At 42.0% G+C, this 21,871-nt stretch overlaps 1 protein-coding gene across 38 annotated transcripts in view; it reads right to left on the bottom strand.

The window, feature by feature from the left end:
* Positions 1-15,225, bottom strand: part of camk2b1 (calcium/calmodulin-dependent protein kinase (CaM kinase) II beta 1) — an 80,365-nt gene extending 65,140 nt beyond the window's left edge. For all 38 annotated transcript variants that reach the window (XM_029124729.2, XM_029124742.2, XM_029124733.2 and 35 more), the window contains exons 1-2: positions 14,863-15,225; positions 9,963-10,057 (exon numbers count right to left, since the gene is read on the bottom strand). In XM_029124729.2, coding sequence (XP_028980562.1) covers positions 9,963-10,057; positions 14,863-14,924 — 157 coding nt within the window. In that variant the 5' untranslated portion in view covers positions 14,925-15,225. The remainder of the gene's footprint in view (positions 1-9,962; positions 10,058-14,862) is intronic.
* Positions 15,226-21,871: the final 6,646 nt, after the last annotated feature.

Raw genomic sequence — 21,871 nt, 5'->3', positions numbered from 1 at the left:
CTTTGTACATGTGCTTTCTTGAGCAGGGGAACCTTACGGGCGCTGCAGGAGTTCAGTCCTTCATGGCATAGTGTGTTACCAATTGTTTTCTTGATGACTATGGTCCCAGCTGCCTTGAGATCATTGACAAGATCCTCCTGTGTAGTTGTGGGCTGATTCCTCACTGTTCTCATGATCATTGCAACTCCACGAGGTGAGATCTTGCATAGAGCACCAGACCAAGGAAGATTGAGAGTTATTTTGTGCTTCTTCCATTTGAGAATAATCGCACCAACTGTTATCACCTTCTCACCAAGCGGCTTGGCGATGGTCCTGTTGCCCATTCCAGCCTTGTGTAGGTCTACAATCTTGTCCCTGACATCCTTGGTCAGCTCTTTGGTCGTGGCCATGGTGGAGAGTTTGGAATCTGATTGATTGATTGCTTCAGTGGACAGGTGTCTTTTATACAGGAAACAAGCTGAGATTAGGAGCACTCCCTTTAAGCTTGTTACCTGTATAAAAGACACCTGGGAGCCAGAAATCTTTCTGATTGAGAGGGGATCAAATACTTATTTCACTCATTAAAATGCAAATCAATTCATAAAATTTTTTACCAGTTTTTCTGGATTTTTCTGGATTATTCTTTCTCTCACTGCTCAAATAAACCTACCATTCAAATTACAGACTGATCATTTCTTTGTCAGTTGGCAAACGTACAAAATCAGCAGGGGATCAAATAATGTTTCCCTGACTGTAGCTTGGATCATACAGAGACAACACACACACGTAGAGACACGGGAGGGGCCTTTCTGTGAAAACACATTGAGGAGAATCAGTTGCGCGCACACACACACACACACACACACACAGAGGCGCAGACTGATGGTGAAGTGAGCACCTAGTGATTACCCACAGATGAGGGGAAGTGGCGGAGGGGGGGGGGGGGGGGCGCGAGAGGGGAGAGCAAGGACAGGAGCCTTTTAAATCAGAATGACAAGCCACCGTTGCTCTGCCTGAGGACAAAGATGCCACTGATTGTCATTGTTGTCCTCTAACTCTCCGTTTCTCCCAACATTTTCCATAGTCTTCCAGCCCTTCTCCCTAGAAGTCACTCCAATCTATGTCCTCTCTTCCAACTTCTACTACCCTCTTATCATGCTTTCCTGAATGTCTTCTTGCATGGATCTAATTTTTTTCTTGTGTTTATTTTTTTTGGGGGGTGGGGGGTGGGGTGTTCACAGACTATTAAATCCCTGGGTTATTTTAACCTCAAGTCGGACTTGGCACAATTAGCTGGGCTCCGTACACTCATTTGTATATTACCCAACATCCGTCTCACCGTACAACAATATCCCATTGACAAACCATTCAGGTAGGAACAATTCACTTTGAGATGCACTTTCCGTCTAACACAAATAAAACATTTGACACCATGGAAGTAATTAAACATAACAGAAAGCACATTGGAATGCACTTTAAAGGCCCTTGAATTGAAACTGAACGTAGACCACACATGGGTGGGTCTTGGCATTCAGAAGAGCCTATTGGCGCTCAAAGATGCACGGACGGCTGAGTGGGGGTGGGATTCAGTGGTACATGTGTACATGAAGGTGGCTCAACCGGGTTTATACGCTGAGGAAAATACAGAAATGTGCTCTACAGTATTTCATTTATAGAAATACAGTACAGTATGACAGCGTGGTGGTATGTCACCATGCAGTCCAGAACAGCAGAACCAGCTAGCTAGCATTTCAAGTTGTACTTGGCGGGGAAATCTGCAGTTCTCCATTCCAAATGCCCTTGCAGAACCAGGGTCACACAAGGACCCTCCGCAGTGGAATGCAGAGTGGACCAGATGATTGACTGACAGGCCTCCACTTAAAAACACTAAACATTACTTATTGAACCTTTTGACAAGGTGCATTTGGAATATATATATCAAAATGGCATCGATGCGAATGAAAGCCCTCCCTTAATTATCCCAATAAAACCTCTCAAAATTCAAGGTGATGGGTTAAAAGTAGAAGTCAATCTCTCAGCTGGAACTTGAGTATGCAATTTACAACAAAAGTGATGACATACTTTGTAGTACATTTATTCATGTATTTCATGTCAGCTGTCTTCTACCTGGACCAAAAATTCCCCAAACCTCCCCACAGAAGGTCTGCTGCTGAGAAGACCTCCTGACCCAAGGTAAGTACTGACCCCAGTGGAGCAGGAAAGATTGTCACTTACAACCCCTGTCACACAATCGAGGACAGCTGCCCCGTGGCAAACGGACATCGACTTACTTGTCAGACAGGTGGACACTCTCTGCTTGTACAATCAACAGACGGGACTAGTCTCATAACAGTATGTTTTAAAGCAGCCCACTGAGACGGAGTACTAAACAGCATCCTGTTCCTGACACCACAGAGTTCCCATGACATGTCTGGAGCACATACTGCCCCCGAATGTTGGGGTAACAGAACGTTGGGAGTGTGGGTTAGGAGAGCCGGGTCGGGTCAATGTTTTCCACATAACCCAAAACAAATCCTCCCAGCGAGCTAAATGAGATATCACGCATGTTCAGTGTTCATTACACTACGGTCTTGCACAATACATCGCCGCCTGTCTGTCACCTTAGCAGACTGTAGCTGTTTCCCGTTCTGCAGTTGGACATCCAGCCCGGGCCTATGACTAGCGTTTCCCTTTTGGTGAGGTGGCACAGTGAATAAAAGATGACCGGAGAGAAGGAAGAGGGGGGGGGGAGGTGGAAGGGGGGGGTAGTGAAGGAGGACTGTTCCTAAGGGGACGGAGGGAGAGAGGAGAGCATGAGCCATGTGCTCACTGGGTGAGAAAATCCACGAAAAAATTCTCGCTGCTGCCCAAAACCCCCACAGCCATAGATGAACTCCAGTCTGTACTGTACTGTGTGTGTGTGTGTGTGTGTGTAAAAACATGCAGGACAGGAAATGTGCATATATTTGTATGTGCTTCTGTGTGGATTTGCATGTCTAATAGTGTGAGTATTAGTGTATGATATTGTGTGTGTTTGTACTTGGTACTGTCTGCCTGTGAGGATTTTGCATGCTTGACTCAAGTGTGAGGGGGCAGATTGACTAATTGTGACTCATCATGCTACGAAGAAGATAGGACAAGAGGAAAGGAGTAGAGGAGGATTTAGCCAAACAACAAAACATGTTGTTGCATTAATGCCGAGCTATTGAAAACAGATATTAAGGTCATATATAAAGGAATGGGCCGTTTCGGCAAGATTAGCCAGACAATCTGTGAAACATCAAACATTTTCCCCTCCATTTTCTAATTTTCTCTAACACAGACACATTATACCAAGTTATTATACCAGGCAAATCCAGGTCAGTTCACTGTCACTGCATTGCAGGTGAAACTAAAACAGCACGCATGGAAGTGGACATGATCTAACTCTCGCATTCCCCATCACTTTTAACTTCTAAGCACTTTCATCTCCTATTCCCATTGTGAATACATTGGCCCAATAGCTGATTCCTTGCAGCCTGACCGGTGTCCGCATCCATAAACAAGCTATCTGATTGGCTGAGGACCATGCCAGTGGGTCCACACTCTTCCCTGATGTGGCGCGTTGACATCAAACATTCGCCTCCTGGACCGGCCAGTTTAAAAACAGATCACACACACACACACACACACACACAGGGTAACCTTAGAAGAGCAGCCTAAGTAATAGCACAAACTCCAGCATAAGCAACAACAAAAAAAACAATGAAAACAACAATGTAAACAGCAGAAAAAACAACAGCAAAAACTACAGTGAAGACTACAAAAGAATCAACAATGTAAACAACAGCGAAAAAACAAAAGCGAAAACAATACTATACACGACTATGAAAACAACTGCATTAACAAAATCTTAAACTACGCTGAAAACAACAGCATAAACAACAAGGAAAACAAAAGTGTGACAAATGTTATCTGGCGTAATGATAGCGTATTAGTTGGTATGGTAAGAATAAGTTTGCTCGAACCCTGATGGTGAGCAAACCCTAATAACAAAACAACCGTATGAGGTCCATCCGAATTCAAGTAGCTTGTGACCATGACTCATTGAGGCCTTGGATCAGAAGGCAACTATATTGCCCCCTTCTAATGAACAAAGGCACTAACTCTGATTCTACTAGTGAATCCAGTCCAGTAGACAAGCATTAGTCTGTCTGTCAGTATGTCTGTGTCAGATGACAGTCCCGTGCTAAACGCATTTAGGAGCACATGCGCATGACCCACAGCTGCCAAGTGTATTCTCTCTCCCCTAAACCTGGTCTCACTCTGCTCATTCTGCTCATTCTCTCTCTCTCATTCTCTCTCTCATTCTCTCGCTCACTCTCTCTCTTTCTCTCTCTCTCAACCCCTCTCTCTTTCCTTCTTTCTCAACCCCTCTCTCTTACCTTCTCTCTCAACCTTTCATCTGTCAATCTCACTTTACTTTCCTCAAAATCCTCCGTCAGTTGTTGCAGTATTTAATTTGAAAAACCAAAACATAAATATGATTTTCTGAGAGGATTATCTGAACAGCACAATAAGCAGTACCGCAGTCAAAACTGTCCTCTTCACGACTGTAATATTTCAGGTATGTTTGTATGGTGATATGGAGACAGAAGTCTGTGGATGAACAGTGTTTTCTGCAGTGTCTACACATCCCTGCGTCACTGTGTTGGTTTGGGGTTCACTACATTTGTTTACCTATTAAGTCATTTAGCAGACACTATTAACCAGAGTAAGATATATATAAAATACTTTTTCATACTGCCCCGCTCCCCAGTGGAAAAACCCCACAACCTTCGCGTTGCAAGCACAATGTACTGCTATTTGATCTAAACAGGGAGAAAGAGCCTCAGACAATTCCCTATGAATTGATGCTAATAAACAAGCCAAACAGAGCAGTGAAACTAACAGTCGATTTGACTGATTTGCATGCAGGAAACTGTGTATCCTAGTATATGGACCAATTTACACTACAATAGATTTGATAAACAATACATGCAGCAAGATTTGTGTCAGCAATAAAATGTGCTATAACTGTAAATTGACATCTGTCAGCTTCCAAGGTAACATGGGACAGTTTCCCCACTCAAACCACCTGCGCCTAATGCAGTGCAAATAGGAAGTCTTGCTCAATCTATATTGGAGAGTGAGTTGTGACGCAGAAGGTCACAAGATGCTTACTGTTGACATAAGTGACTAGCCCGCTAACTTCAGAGACGTTCACAAAGGCACATCCTAAACATCTGTATCTGACAAAGGGCTTGCTTACTAGTTATAAACATGCAGTGCTGCCCCAACATTGTCAAATATCAGTCTACCTGTCTACATTTGCTCATTTTGATCAGAGGTGGATATTACAGAAACTTGTGGGAGGAGGTAACTGCTAATTTCTGAAAACTCATGTTAGCTACCATTGCGGTATACAAACATAGCAACTACATCTAGTTAGCTAGGTTTTGCTGGAGCATATAAACACTTATGTGGGCTGTTTTCCAGAAGAAATCTGCAATTTAAATAGGCCCTATAGCTATTTTTGGTGTGGGGTCAATATTTTACAATATACTTAATAAGGATGGCCTCCTTATTGGTTCTGATAACTGAACCAGAAATGCTCAACCCTGAAGCGTAAAATTTGCTAAGAAGCGGCTATGGAGGAGAAAACGGCACTCTGAACAAACATGTACCAAAACATGTACTGAACTCAATAGAACTCTTAACCACAGTTATGTCCTGTATACAGTGGTAAGGCTACATTGTAGGTAATAATGTAAGTCCTAAATCCTAATAAGCGAAGCAGAACAGTCCATTACAGGACTAATGTTTGCTGTGATGTGTCCCAAGCAGCAGCAACCCTACTGTTGTAAATCCTTGTGCATTAGTAACCAAAAATACCAGCCTTCAACATGCCAAAAACTACTCAGCTATCATTGGAAATCCAAAGGACATCCAGGGGACCATGATAACCTCAGTTTTCTGTTTAGTTGCTCATAATGACCCTCTACTGTAACATTCTAAACATACACTACCATTCAAAAGTTAGGATTCACTAAGAAATGTCCTTGTTTTTAAAAGAAAAGCAGATTTTTAAAACTAAATCAAATTGATCAGAAATAAAATGTAGACACTGTTAATGTTGGGAATGATAATTGTAGCTGGAAACAGCATATTTTTTATGGAATATCTGAATAGGCGTACCGAGATGGTTTCATTTATCAAGAAACCATCACTTCTGTGTTAAAATAACATGTTGTGTTTGCTGAACCAAGTTTATCATTTTAAAACACAAATTGATCATAAAAAAAAAAAAATTGTTGTGGCCTAATTAAAGAAAAAATTGAACTGGCCTTCTATGCACTAGTTGAAAATCTGGAGCATCAGCAATTGTGGGTTTGATTACAAGTTCAAAATGGCAAAAAAAAAAATTAATCTGAAACTCGTCTGTCCATTCATGTTCTGAGAAATGAAGGCTATTCCATGCGAGAAATTGCCAAGTAACTGAAGATCTCATGCAACGCTGTGTATTACTCCCTTCACAGAACAGCGCAAACTGGCACTAACCAGAATAGAAAGAGCAGTGGGAGGCCCTGGTGCACAACTGAGCAAGAGGACAAATACATTAGTGTCTAGTTTGAGAAGCTGATCATTAAATATTACCTGCAAAACACCAGTCTCAACTTCAACAGTGAGGAGGCGACTCTGGGATGCTGGCCTTCTAAGCAGACTTGCAAAGAAAAGGCCATATTTCAGATTGACCAATGAAAATATTAAGATAAGCAACAAAAAACAGACATTGGACAGAGGAAGATTGGAAAAAAAGTGTTATGGACAGACAAATCTTAGTTTTAGGTGTTTGGATCACAAAGAAGAACATTTGAGAAATGCAGACCAAATTAAATGATGTTGGAGGACTACTGCCATCTTTCAAGCATAGTGAATGTAATGTGATGGCCTAGGGGTGCTTTGTTGGTAGTAAAGTGGGAGATTTGTACAGGGCAAAAGGAATCTTGAACAAGGAAGGCTATCACTCCATTTTGCAACACCATGCCATACTCTGTGGACGGTGCTTGATTGGAGCCAATTTCCTCCTACAACTGGACAATGACTCAAAGCAGAGATTCAAACTATGCAAGAACTATTTAGGGAAGAAGCAGTCAGCTGGTATTCTGTCTATAATGGAGTGGCCCGCACAGTCACCGGATCTCAACCCTATTGAGCTGTTCTGAGACCCGCTTGACCGTATGGTACGTAAGTGCCCATCAAGCCAATCCAATTTGTGGGAGATGCTTCGGGAAGCATGGGGTGAAATCTCTTCAGATTACTTTAGCAAATTGACAACTACAACGCCAAAGGTCTGCAAGGCTATAATTGCTGCAAATTGAGCATTTTTAGACAAAAGCAATGTTTGAAAGAAACAATTACCATTTCAATAAAAAAATCATTATTTCTAACCTTGTCAATCAATATACATATACAATCAATATCTTATTCATTTTGCTATATTTCCTAATCAAACACACTACATGTATGTTTTCATGGAAAATAAGGACATTTCGAATTTACCCCAACACTTTTGAAATGGTATTTTACATTCAGAGATGGAACCAGAATAATTCTCCACACCTCTTTTTATGAACATATCAGAGGGTGCTTGACATAATTACACCTTACTACAACCGTGTTTGAAACTGCGACCGGAAGAAACTTTTTAAACTCTTTTTAACTGGTGGGATTCTAATCAGTAAATCTCTTAAAACAACATGGCACTAAGTCAGTGGCAGTGCCCTGATTCAAAACGGTAACATTAGTAAAATTGTGATTCTGTCCAAAGCATAGAAACTAATGGTGCTTATTGTGTGCATCCTGTTGTATCAAGACAGACATACAGCATTGTTTGTGCCTCTGTAGTGCGTCCATAAGAGAGTATTCGGTTACCCAACTTTGCAACTGCACTGTCCTTCAAAATGTTTTTTTTACAGTTTTATAGGTTTTTAGTGGACGTTTTTAGGACTTCCTCGTCCATGGAATTGTGTGGCTTGTTGTAATTGTGAGGTTTTGTGTTGTAAAAATGTTTTAATTTAACACAACATTAAAGAGAACACTACAGGAGATCCCACCCTGAAAATATGGATCTGTAATATAAAGTGAAATATCTGAGTCTCAGCATAATTTGAAATTGCCTAAACTCGGCTGCATAGCAATTTCCTTACACACTGGCTCAATCTGGACATCAAATATTGAAACAGGAGAATATGGAATTAAACTGCATCACTGGGTATTCTGACAGAACCAATAGCATATGTTTTTCCCCCCACCAAAACATATGGTTTTGATATCTTCACACCATGATAGGCATTAAATACTTAAGTTAAAAACAAAGACATTAAATCAACTCTGCATTTGTGGACATGCTTGTCTTTAGGACAATGAATAGGCTTTCTAGTCAGTCATAACAAAAAATTGCCAAAAGCAAATGGATAGTCAGATTGCAAATCTAAGCATATCATCTAGGTCCTTATGCATATAATAATTAATTCACAAAGATACACTGTGTTAGATGGAGAGAGTAAACGTATCTCTTTCACCACTTCCCCCCATCTCCCTCTTTCACTGGCCTGATTAAATCCTCTGGCGAGTGACAGTATCAAGTCAATCGCAGTGACTAGCTAGGCTGGGCCCTATGGTACTGCTAGCGGGATAATGTCAGTAATCTCCATGCCTTCCCTATGTGTACATACATCCCCAGACCCACTACGACATAGGACACACAGTACTTGTACATCAGGGGGTTTCACATTACAGAAACAGGAGATAGGCCCCTATGAGACTATTCGGCTTGCACAAGCCAGTTCTTGTTAGAGGCTAATTACAAACCCACACTACGGCCATAGATCAGCTAAAAGGTGAACTAATTGCTTCTAAATATCTATGACATATTCACGTCGCAGGTCAAAGAAACCATTTCAGCAGAGGATACGGGAACTGTATATCAAAGGAGGGCTGGACTCAGTTCCACTTTCCAATTCACAAAGTCAAACGTGGAATTGACCCCTCCAACCTAGATTAATGTCCCCGCGTGTTGTCATTCTAGAACTAGTCAAATACGAGCAGAGTTGCCAGAGGGCTACAGAGAAACAATCAGACACAGGCAGTCAGACTGACCAACAGAGAGAAAGCTGACAGCAGCCAATTTGAGGCCCCGATCTGTATAATCGCAAGTTTCCTACACTAACCGTCTACACAATGTGAAGCACCCCACTCCTGTCTCTGTCAGAGAGGTTTTCAAGCACAATTTAAAGTCATTTAAAATATTTTTGCTGTGCTTGACAGAGCTTGCCAGGTGCAATGGAATGAATAGCATAGTCGCATTGATGCAAATTCTGCTCATATTGGCCCTCAAGCAAATGCTTGAAGTATTTGAAACATTCTAAGTCTTATTTGACCGAAGTCTACTCTCAGACTATCTGTCTTAAGATGGACATTTGAGTGCTGTGGTGAGCTGGTGACACCTGGCAGAGTTGAGCCTGCACGGGGTTCCAATTTCGAGGCATAGACGGCACCGGCAGGTTTTCACTGTGCAACTGGATGCGTGAAACACACCCTGTGGCCATTGTGGACCAATAGTGGATCTCATGATCATGGCATTTGGCCTTGGCTTTGGCTAAAGCAGCTACCCCATGTGTATGAAACTGATTAACATTAACGACCAGGATGAATGAAAATTAAAGGCAGACCATTTTTATGTGCATATACTACCTGTATAGATGAGATCTGTATAGTGCTGATAAATATGACATGTCTGAAACTGTAAGTTTTGTATTGTAATTGCTCCCAAGAGGAATGAATAAAGCTTCCTGGTCCTTAGGACAAATAAGGTTGAGAAATAAAAGAACCAGACTTATAAACAGCGTGCAACTAAATGTGTAGAAAACAAAGAAAAGGCACAGAGCTTTCTTTCTGCTTACCTCTCGCAGATAGCTTTTTGGTGTTGATTATTTTGGCGGCATATTCCTGCCCTGTACACAGCTTGACACATCTGCGCACCACTGAAAAGGCTCCCCTGGAGACAAAGCAAAAAAGAACAGAACATTCAATGAGACACTTTACATATATAACACAAACATTACAATAAAGGAGTTTTTTTCTCTTAATGTCATACAGGGGGGTCTTTCCTAATATAATTTCTAGCAACTGCACAGAATTGTTTTTGCGTGTGCAGTAGATTTCAGCTTATATTAATAGCGTTTTTCTGCCTGCACAGCAATGCCTCTGTCTTCGTCCCCGGCTTCTGTTTTAATGGCAGTAATAAAATATGAGTTTGTCTACATAATAGGTTCCCCTGGGATTCCCCACCCCAAAGCCAGCAAAGGAAATGATTGTGAGTGACACACAAGAGTAAAGGTACCAAAACATTTTAGTTTGTTTTGGATTTGTAACTAAAGTATATTAGCTGTAAAATCAGTTATTGAAAACACTTTATTTCCATGTAAATATTACAGAAGCGCTGGTACAACTGTTTGCATAACTATTTTGTTGTATTACAAAGTGGAATTCTATTTGTGATTTTTTTCTATTCTATTTTGTGATTCATGAAATGAATCTAAAATATAGTTGTTGTATTATGAGGCCTTTGGAGATGTTCAAGCAGCAACAGAGATAAAATATTTGGATGGGGGAAACTGCAGATGGACCAACCACATTGAAGAGAATACAATAATTACTGAAAAGAAGAATAACATTTTTACAGAATAGAGATATTATAAACCATTGAACAATACATATAACACTGCATAGAAAAACATCCAACATGCCTCATCTTTAGGGTGAATTCAACACATCAATTTCCTTGATTTCAAACAGGGCAAAATGGAGGGAACCAAATACAGAAAGAAATCATACTTTGACTGTGGTGAAGGTTCACTATTTCGGAAATACACTACAAAGGCTACACTGGATTGGTCTTACAAATGAAACTGACCACCCTACAATAGCCCAGTCAAAGGCCAGACCTAAGTCTTACAACTGTGAACCGACGGTGCTCAAACAACTTCATAGAGATAAAGACGTTTTTCCAAGAAGATTGGACAATAATTGTAGGAGGAAGATTTTTAAAATCAGTGCAGACCAAAAAATGGTTTTAGTGGTAATTGCCAAAAGTGGCTGTACCAAATATTGACTCAGGGGGTTAAAGCTTAAGTATAATTCCCTTTTGTTTCACATTAAAACCGTATGTTTTACCTTAAAATTGTTATGTACGTTGTGTTATATGGAGAGAATCCCGATTCAATTCAGAATGAAACGCGACAAAATGTGAAAAACTATTGAGAAGTGAATACACACGTATCCCACTGTTATCGCATTAAAATGGAGTCCAAGCAGTAGAGTTAAAGTCTTGCATTGTTGGTTTGAAGTGATATTACCTACAGTAAATGCTCCAGCAGACCATATGCTTTCCAACATGTTATCACACAATCAAAGGTTAAACTTGACCCATTCAGACGTAAATACAGACATTCTTACAGACAGACACACAGACTAACACTGTCACAAACCACCCTTCGGCAAACAACTGAACCACACCGCATTCGTCAGTATCAGGTGGAAATCCAGCTTTCCTGGCCCTAAGGAAGGTCGGCTAAGCTAACTACCGGTTCTGTTCATTAGTGTCTGGCCTGCTCCACCCCACATGTCTCTGAAGAGACATTGAAGTGATTTACAAGGAACCCTCCCCAACCATTCTCAACCCTCATATCAGCCTACGGGGGGGGGGGGGGGGGGGGTTATACTGTCCTCCTGGGCCACTTGCACCTCGCCCCACATAGCTGGAATGACTAAAGGCTGCTGGGAAATCAGAAAGCTATGCGCATGCACAAACATATACTGGGGACTGAGGGAGGTGCACACATCTACAGTAGGCCTACTTACAGTAGCAACAACACTACAGTCAGATCTACAGTAAGTCTACTTACAGTAGCAACAACACTACAGTCAGATCTACAGTAAGTCTACTTACAGAAGCAACAACACTACAGTCAGATCTACAGTAAGTCTACTTACAGAAGCAACAACACTACAGTCAGATCTACAGTAAGTCTACTTACAGAAGCAACAACACTACAGTCAGATCTACAGTAAGTCTACTTACAGAAGCAACAACACTACAGTCAGATCTACAGTAAGTCTACTTACAGAAGCAACAACACTACAGTCAGATCTACAGTAAGTCTACTTACAGAAGCAACAACACTAGACCTACTTAAGGCCTGGGCATGCTTCAGCGTTTTTTAGCTGAATTATTTTGGAATGTGGGAAAATGAATGTGTTTCAGTTCATACTTTTTCAAACTGTGTTCAATTGAGAAAAGAAAAAAAGGATGAATGAATACACAATGTTGATGAATGAATACACAATGTTAACTTTTTTCCAAGAGGAAGAAAATAATTTTGACCAATCACTGTTAAAAATAGTGTAGACTTTGGTTACTAGACTTCGAATTGCTTAAAGAATTTTTTTTTTGCAAACGAACACTCGAAAAGCTGACCAAAACAACCCAATTCACCACAAAATGATGTTGAAATCCATCCATTGAGTTTGGGATGCATGCCCTCTTAACAAAAAAGCAAGCCCAGATCTTTAACAGTAACAACACTAGACAGATCTACAGGAGGCGTACTTACAGTAAGAACAGCAAAAGTTAATTCACATTTACAGCAGCAACACTAGTCAGATTTAAAGGAGGACATGTTACAGTAACAACAGCAACGTTAAATTCACATCTACAGTAGGCCTACTTATGGTCACAACAACACCAAAGTCAGATCGACAGTAGGTCTACCTACAGTAACAACAACACTACAGTCAGATCTACAGGAGGCATATTTACATTAGAAACCGCAACACTAAATTGACATCTACAGTAGAATTACTTACAGTAGCAACTACACTACAGTCAGATCGACTATAATCAGCTTTACAGGAAGCCTAGTTACATTACAAGAGTAACAAGATATTCAGTAACAAGAGGATATCGAGCTACAGATGTCTCCCTATATAACGGGTCTGGTGGTTTATGGTATGCTGAGACTACATATTGAACAATGCTTGGTTTTGTATCAAACACAAAGTGTACTTTTTATCATTTAGCAGTAACCACGCTGAGCCATGGGGCAACAGACACATTGGAATATGTATCCATGATGTAACTGTATCCTAGGCTAACAGTCATTATATTTAGCCACTTCATTTACATTACAGAGTCATGGACAATACAGTTGAAGATCTCAAAACGGTATCTATATAACTTCCCTAAAAGACATACAGTCGGTCTCCTCCTCCACCCACTGGGACCACTGTGCAAAACACAAAGGTCCAATGTTTTGTATCCTATGTACTTCTACTGTTTTTCTATTGTGGTATCCTGTGTGTGCTGAGTTTTAGACTCGGGTTCACTTGAAGAACAGCTGAAAATCGCATTGTGTCTTTCCTTGCTAAAGTATATATATATTTTGAATGACAAGGTTTCATTGGTCTATTAGTAAAATGCTTTTCAAGCCATGCAGTGAACACACAGAGGAGAACTTTACAATACTAGATATTGGATTACTCATTAGTGTGGCAATATTATTACATAATTGGATGTGGAAACTTATCAATATCCTACACTTAAATGTACTATATATGAGTCCAATTCTGTTAATTTCAGTCTCCACGTCTTTGAAAGCTGTCTTATTTGAGAGGATAGGAGACAAATTGTGTGGTGTTATGGCCAGCTCAGTTTCCCCTAAGAAACAGGATTTATGTTCTACTTTTACAACAATACGACAAATTAAACAACTCACCAAAAGCCAAAGCTATTATTTATTGACATTTTATATAATATCCATTATGCATTATTAGCAAAATTCTGGGACAACTGTAAATGTACTTTGCAAATAAACGCGACTATGACATGAAATTAAGCATTATAATTTGCATTATAGGTTACATAATATGCGTTTACAGGCTCATGTGAGAAACAACACAAGAGGAAAATATAAGGCGGATGTTCCATGGGCCTATCAACCAGTGAGTGGCCTGTGCAATGTTGTCACTTGTACAGTGACTGGCAGCACATTGTTTGATGTTTACGTTTCCATTCCCCTCTGCACTATGCTTGGCGTCACCGGCCATACGCTATAAGATAGCTTCTGCCTCCTTAGCCAAATTTGATAATAATTGGAGCAATAAAACTGTTATAGTTCAATAGGAAAACGCATAATTTAGAATACCTGATTACATTTTTTATTTTAGAAATACACATAATGACTAAATAGTACTAAATTTCAGCTGTTGAGTATAATAGTGCTCAGAGGCGATTAAACTAAAAGCACTCCAACAACATGAAACAACATTTCAATTCTACCACCACCCACACCAAGAGCAGGGTTTTTTGACAGCTCAAACTGTCACTGTCTCCCGGACTGCCAGTGCTCGCCTACTGATAGGGGAATGACTAGAAAAGAGGGGCGTAGAATGCCAACCGAAGCGCGATAGTGCTCAGTGCCCACTTGAGTAGGCAACCATATACATGTTGGTAAAACATGTATATCCGCTTTTCATGCGCTTTTCTTCAGACACGTAGACCAGACGCAATACTTCGTGTTATGAACGCACTGAACTAGAATCTAGTGTGTTTATGTGTGTGTGCGTAGATTACACACACGTATTTTGAGCGAGCTGTCACCCTTGCCGCCGCTGTCACCCCGAAAAAGACCATGCAAAACAACAAAAACCCGCACCCACAGCTCCGTGACGCGAACTACAACAGCAAGCAACTTGAAACATTTGCAAATGTTTCATGCAAATGATCAAAACAAACAAGCTTACTTTCCCAGCTCTTCGTATAGCTGAAAATCGTCCGTGAATCGTGTACAGGTTGTCGCAGCCATTTCTACGTATCTCGTGCTTCTCTCTCGGCTGCTCCTTTGCTTGATATGACCTCCTTCACGATATGTTATTTCTTTCGAAATATGTATCTTCTTTCTGCGCTGCCAACAATTCAAATATAGCCTTTGAACGGCAGTGGGTATATATGATTCGATAAGGAAGGCAGGCGAGCGACCAGGGTGGTTGCTTGCTCAAGTCTCCCTGTATCTATCAACCTTCTGTAGCCTACTATAACGTTCCTCTCCAGTGCGATTAGTTCTGTGCAAAGCGAAGCGCTCCAAAGCCCAGTGTGCGGCAAACTGCTCAGCGCTGCCCTCGATTGGGCGATGCGCGTAACTGCGTGCGTGGGTAACGTAGCCGCGGCGCATACACACCTCCGGTGTACAGTACTTCCAAATAGGGGCAAATATAAGACAGAGGTTATTTGTGTATTGTGTAAGAGTTATACATTATATGTTAATGACATATAGAAAATAAAATAGAAAATAATAACAAATAATACCAGATATTCAAATCAAATAGAATTTCCTTACTGATTGATATAATTTTTATTGTTTACAAGTCTAATAGTATACTTAAACAAGTTATAATACAGCTATTAGGCTCCTTAGCCATTTGAATTGAACAGCCTAACTGGATACAAATGAAACATATTCTGGGTATTTCCTCATCAAAAGAGTGGTGTGCAACAGTTGAAGTAATTTGTGTTTCTGTCAAAAAGCTTCCTTTACAGATATAGGCAACAGGATGTGGTCTAAGTGGGTGTGTCTTGTCTTGATGGAATACTGCAGCAGCTTCAGATCTCTTGGCCCATTTCTAACCAAAGTGAGCAGAATCTAGTAGGGTTCATGTATTATACAGTGGATGGTAGAGTATCAGACCTTCACTGTTTCCATATTTTGTTATGTTACAGCCTTAATTTTTTCCTTTCATCAATCTACACAAACACGACACGCAAGAAACAACGAAACACAAGATCACAAGTATCACAATTACATAATTATTCAGACCCCTTCACTAAATACTTTGTTGAAGCAAATGTGTCAGCAATTACAGCTTTGAGTCTTCTTGGGTATGATGCTACAATCTTGGTACACCTATATTTGGGGAGTTTTTCCTATTCTCTGCAGATTCTCTCAATCTCTGTCAGATTGGATGGGGAATGTCGACGCACAACCATCTCCAGAAATGTTTGATCGCATTCAATTCCGGGGTCTGGCTGATCCACTCAAGGACAATCAGGTCTCCTGTATGGTATATGGAGTCGTAAAATGACCCACATCCTCTTTACACTGACCATTCTAACCCCATGACCTAACAACTGGTTGAAAGTCCATAATGTTAGTGTTTCTTATTTGCCCCAAATTGACTCCACTAAAGTCAAACCTTCAGTATTGAGCATATTAGTTTTAAACGAACAGGAAATAACTGAATTATTCCAATTTTTTTTTCAATGGGATCACACAATCTACAACCCTGTTTCTAAAAAAGTTGGGACGCTGTGTAAAATGTAAAGAAAAACAGAATGCAATGATTTGCAAATCATTTAAACCCTATATTCAATAGAACATATCAAATGTTGAAACTGAAACATTATAGTTTCTTGAAAAATATACACCCACTTTCAGTAGCACATTTCTAAATTTGGGACAGAGGCAACCAAAGACTGGAAAAGTTGTGTAATGCTAAAAAACTAAACCTGGTGGAAAATTAATTAAACTATTAAGTCAGTTGGCAGTAGGTCAGTAAGATGATTGTGTATAAAAAGATCATTCTAGTGAAGATGGGTCTGTCAGAAGTAAAGATGGGGAGGGGTTCACCACTCTGTGAAAGACTGTGCGGGCAAATTGTGCAACAGTTTAAGAATAACGGGGGATCTGATCATCTGTGGTACATAATATAATTAAAAGATTCAGAGAATCCAAAGAAATCTCTGCAGGCCGAAAAACAATATTGGATGGCCAAGATCTTTGGGCCCTCAAGTGGCACTGCATTAAAAACAGACACAATTCTGTAGTGGAAATCATTGCATGGACTCAGGAACACTTCTGAAAACCATTGTCTTTGAACACAGTACATCGTTGCATCCACAAATGCAAGGTAAAACTCTACCAAGCAGAAGAAGCGATATATAAACAAGATCCAGAATCGGTGATGCCTTCTCTGGGCCTAAGCTCTTTTAATATGGACTGAGATTAAATGGAAACTGTCCGGTAGCCTGACAAATCAAAATTTGAAATTATTTTGGGGAAATATGGACGCCACGTCCTCCGGACTAAAGAGGAGAGAGACCATCTGACTTGTTATCAGTGCACAGTTCAAAAGCCATCATCCGTGATGGTATGGGGGTGCATTAGTGCACATGGCATGGGTGACTTGCACATCTATGAAGGCACCATTAACGATGAAAAATATATACGAAATATCTATTTCAGGACATGGGACCAATACTTTAGATGTTGCAGTTACATTTTTGTTCATTAAAAAACATCTCTCTAACAATGTATTTTATTTAAATCAAAGCAAACTTCATTAAAGCACATTTCTTAGAATATAAACTGCTAAGCCAATACATTTCTACATATAAAATAATAACAGACCTTAAATCAGAACCGTAATCTGATAGGGAAAAGGAAACATTATTTTACCTTGTTGGTACACTAGACGGCACTGCAGGTGGCGGTTCTCACTGTTACAAAGAACTTAACCTAAGAGAGTTTACCTCTGCAACATTTATATGAGAAACATTTGTATTGTAACTATTTATGCCTACTGAGGTTACACACCACAAACCAAGTCTTCCAAAATCCAAATCTCACAAACACACCTTGTAACTGTGAACTTCTGCTGGGCAGTTGGCATCATTTGCATTGGCAAGAGAGACTTATGGGGCCAGTTTCTCAGCAAATCTAGACTTATGAGTGTACACTGGCTATCAAAAGCATTCAGCCGCCTTGGATTTTTCCCAAAAATGTTGTGTTACAACATCAAAATGGATTTACTCTTTAGCCTATTTTCCTTTGTAAAATTGCTCAAGATCTGTCTACTTGAATAGGAACGTTTGGTGAACAGCAGTTTAAAACTATTTTGCACACATTCTCAATTGGATTGAATTCCGGGCTTTCACTGATGCTGCCACCATCATGCTTTCACGGTAGGGATGGTGTTCTCAGGATGTTCACGCTGTGCCGGACGCAGCACCTTCAAGAAACGGCATACCTGACTCTTTGGGGGGAGTGTCCCTCGGAAGGTCGCTGCCCTGCAAGGGGAAAAGGAGGCGGTGTCCCTAGTCCCATTGGGGCAGAGGGAGAAGGAACTGTACTCCCATACTTCCTGTTGCTCAAGAAGAAGGGGGGCATGAGGCCTATTCTAGACCTGCGCATTTTGAACAAATGCGTGTCAAAGAGGCCATTTCGCATGCTCATGACAAAACGTCTCCTGGGGATTTTTGCGTCAGCATTGACCTAAAGGACACCTAATTCCATGTTCCTATACTGCCACGCCACAGGAAGTTCCTGCGGTTTGCTTTTCAGGGCCGGGCATACAAGTACACGCGGATTCGTCCGGTCGTTACGCACGGTGTCGGTGTACGCGGTCATGTCTCTCCTGGGCTTGATGTCGTCGGGCCCACGTGGTGGTTCCGTTGGGCCTGCTACACATGAGAGGCCTTCAACGCTGGTTCGCCCCCTCCGTCTGGATCTGGTGCACCACCGGCAGCGGCTGCTCAAGGTCCCAAGCTCTCTGGAGTCGGACCTGCCGTTCTGGAGAGATCCGCGCACTCTGCTGTGTGGGGTTCCCATGGGGAGAGTGTCGGTTTGGGTCCCTGTGTTTACGGATACATCCCTGATGTGCTGGGGCAGGACGTGCCGAGGTCAGAGGTGTGTGGCCCCCTTCGGAGCATCACATCAACTGGCTGGAGTTGGACACGATCCGACGCGTGGCATCTTCATCCCAACATTGTGGCCGAGGTCTGGAGACGCTTCGGGAAGGCACAGGTGGATCTGTTTGCGTCCCGGGAGGACTTGCACTGCCCCCTGTGGTATTCTCTTAGAGTGCAGGACAGGCCCCCGTTGGGTGTGTCCTTGGCTCACCGGCCATGGCCGAGAGTGCTGTTGTACACGTTTCCCCCTCTACAGTGCATTCCCCCTCTACAACGCTGTTGGCCGATCCCTTACCACCAAGGGGCGTTGTCACAGGTGAACAGCTCGATCGGGGTGTTCCCTGTGCAGGGTCAGTCGCTGCAGGCCTGGCTCCTGAGAGGGCCAGGCTGCTGCGCCGGGGACTGATTGAGGAGGTGGTCGCGACCATTCAGGGGACGAGGGCAGCCTCCACGTCGGCTAGCTATACTAGCCGTTGGGGTAACTTTGCCCGCTGGTGTGAGGATGCGGGGGCTGACCCCCTCTGTTGTGACGTGGCCAGTGTCCTGGCGTTCCTGCAGAGTCTATTTGAGCAGCAAAGGTCTCCTGGCACGCTCAAGATGTACGCATGTGCGATCTCACCGTGTCATGGGTCCCGGCGGACGTTGCCTCAATGGGATTTGGCTTTGGTTCTGGAGGCGCTGTGTGACGGGCCATTCGAACCGATTGATCAGATACCGTTGAAGATGCTGTCCCTTAAACCAGCACTCCTACGCCTAGGGGGTTTGGGGCCACGCATGGAGCCTCAGCCGCGCTGTTTAGGGGCATGGGGGTGGAGGACATTTGTGCTGCCATGTTTTGGTGACGCCGTCGCCTTTTGTCCGGTTTTACTTGAGTGACATGGCTGCGGGCACGTTGGCTCAATCTGTGCTCAGTGTGGCTGAGTCTGGGGTGTGAGTTGGGTCCGTTGAGCTACTGGGACGGTGTATTTGACATGGGTTCGTCCGTTGCTCCGTTGTGCCTGTGCGATTTTGTGTATGACGCTCATATTGTGTGCGCTTGAGCGTCTACTTGTGCACCGAGTCCAGGTCTCAGCGTGTTCTATGGGCTGGCCTCGAACTCTCCATGTGCTTGGTGTGCTTGGTGTGAGCGGGATGGAAGTGGCTAGGTGTCGTGATCTTTCCACGCCTGAGCCGTCCTGTTGGCTCTTATCTCGTTAGTGAGGTAGGGGACCGGCAGGGAGTACATCTTGGGCTTGCTCGCTTTGCCCTAAACCAATAGGAGCAAAGAACGATGGTTACTTTCGTAACTCCAGTTCTATGAGTGGAGCGTCGCCCATAGGGTTCATACCCTGACCGGTCACTGATGGATTTCTCATGAAGAAAGGTATGTCGGGAGACAGAACAGAGTACGACGACCTCTTTTATAGCCATGGGGCAGATGGCCATGAGAGGTGCGATTTGCATATTAAAATTTGCAGTGCCTGCCTATTGGCAGAGGGGTATTTTTTGTTGTTTAAGCTTGCAGATTTCAGTAACTCAGAGACAACATCTTCCAAGGTAACGGATAGTCCTTCGGACTTTTGCATCAGGTTTAGTGAAGTGTGCATGCATTTTGAATCATTTTCCAGCGATTGACTGCCACAATACTTTATGGTATGTTTTGAAAATGCTGGTGTAAATTTAAACGCTATGGAAATTATTAGACAAAGTTAGATAAGTCTCCCTAGCATTTATTCCCACTCTCGTAATGTGAACAATCTTTCGTTGTCTCCCACATGCCTTTTAGCAAACTCAAGCTGATATTTCATGTGTGTTTTTATCTTTTTACCACTTTGCCATGAAGGCCACTTTTGTGAAGCACTCAGCCTATTGTTGCAGTATACACAGTGTGTCCCTGTATAGCTACGGAAGACTGTAACTCCTTTAGAGTTGCTATAAGCCTCTTGGAGCCCTACCTGACTAGTGTCCTTCTCGCCTGAATTATCAGTTTTTGAGGACATCCTATTCTGGACTGCTTCTCAGTTGTGCCATGTTGTCTCCATTTCTTAATAATGGACTTTACTGTGCTCAGGGGACTTTCAGTGATAATATTATATCATACCCCTGATTGTGTGCTTTTCAAGAACCTTATTGCAGATATGCTTTGAATGTTCCTATGTCATAATGTAATTTTAGTTAGGAATTACTAACCAACTTTAGGAGCTCCCAGAGACAGGTGTGTTTAACCTGAAATCACGTGAAAATGCAACAGAGATGGACTAATTACCTGACTTCTAAAGACAACTAGCTGCACCACAACTCATTCAGATGAGTCATAGCAAAAGGCATGAAAGCTTATGCAGTTGTTTTCTATTTTCTATTTGTAATTCATTCTGAACAATTTTTAGATTTTATTTTTCCCTTTGGCATTATTGTCTTTTGTGTGTTGATCGGGGGCAAAAAAAACAAGTCCAGGGGGGATGAATGCTTTTCAGAGTCGCTGTAGATGGGTGTCATGTCTTTGGTATTGTAGAAGGACATCCTGCTTTTGTCATAGTCCAGCTGAACTCTGATCTTCTGGGGTCTCTTCTTCAGATTGAGGCTCCCAAGTCCTGCTGAATACTGACCACATCTCAGCAACAGAGTCCAGCTTCCATTCTGGGGGCTTACAAAACCTCCTCCTATCTGTTGATTGACACTTTAGTCACACCCATATTCCCCTCAGGATAGCCCCCACCTACACCTCCCTGCTGTGTTTTCCTGAAAGGAAATCCTCAGTGCACAGAACTATGGCAATACCCTGTGTTCCTCTCTGGGGTGTAAGGAAGTGGCTGGATTTTGTCTAAATCTATTATATATTCACTGTAAGAGGCAGTGTTGGGGTCCAAAATCACAGCAGTGTATTTGACGTTCCCCTGCATCTTTTTCTGGACTCTGAACTGGACGTTGCCCTGGTAGATTGTACTGGGCTTTAGCAAGCAAGTTTATTTATATAGCACAATTCATACTTAGAAGAAATTCAGTGAGGTTTACAATGAAAAGAAAAATATAAAAATGCAAAAGAATAATAAATAGTCAGAATTTTATAGTTCTCTAACCACCCTCCAGGGT

The sequence above is a fragment of the Esox lucius genome, chromosome 13 (genome assembly GCF_011004845.1).
Source record: "Esox lucius isolate fEsoLuc1 chromosome 13, fEsoLuc1.pri, whole genome shotgun sequence".
In the NCBI taxonomy this organism is placed as follows: Eukaryota; Metazoa; Chordata; class Actinopteri; order Esociformes; family Esocidae; genus Esox; species Esox lucius.
The sequence above is the reverse complement of the archived record's forward strand: the minus strand, read 5'-3'. Positions and strand labels throughout refer to the sequence as shown.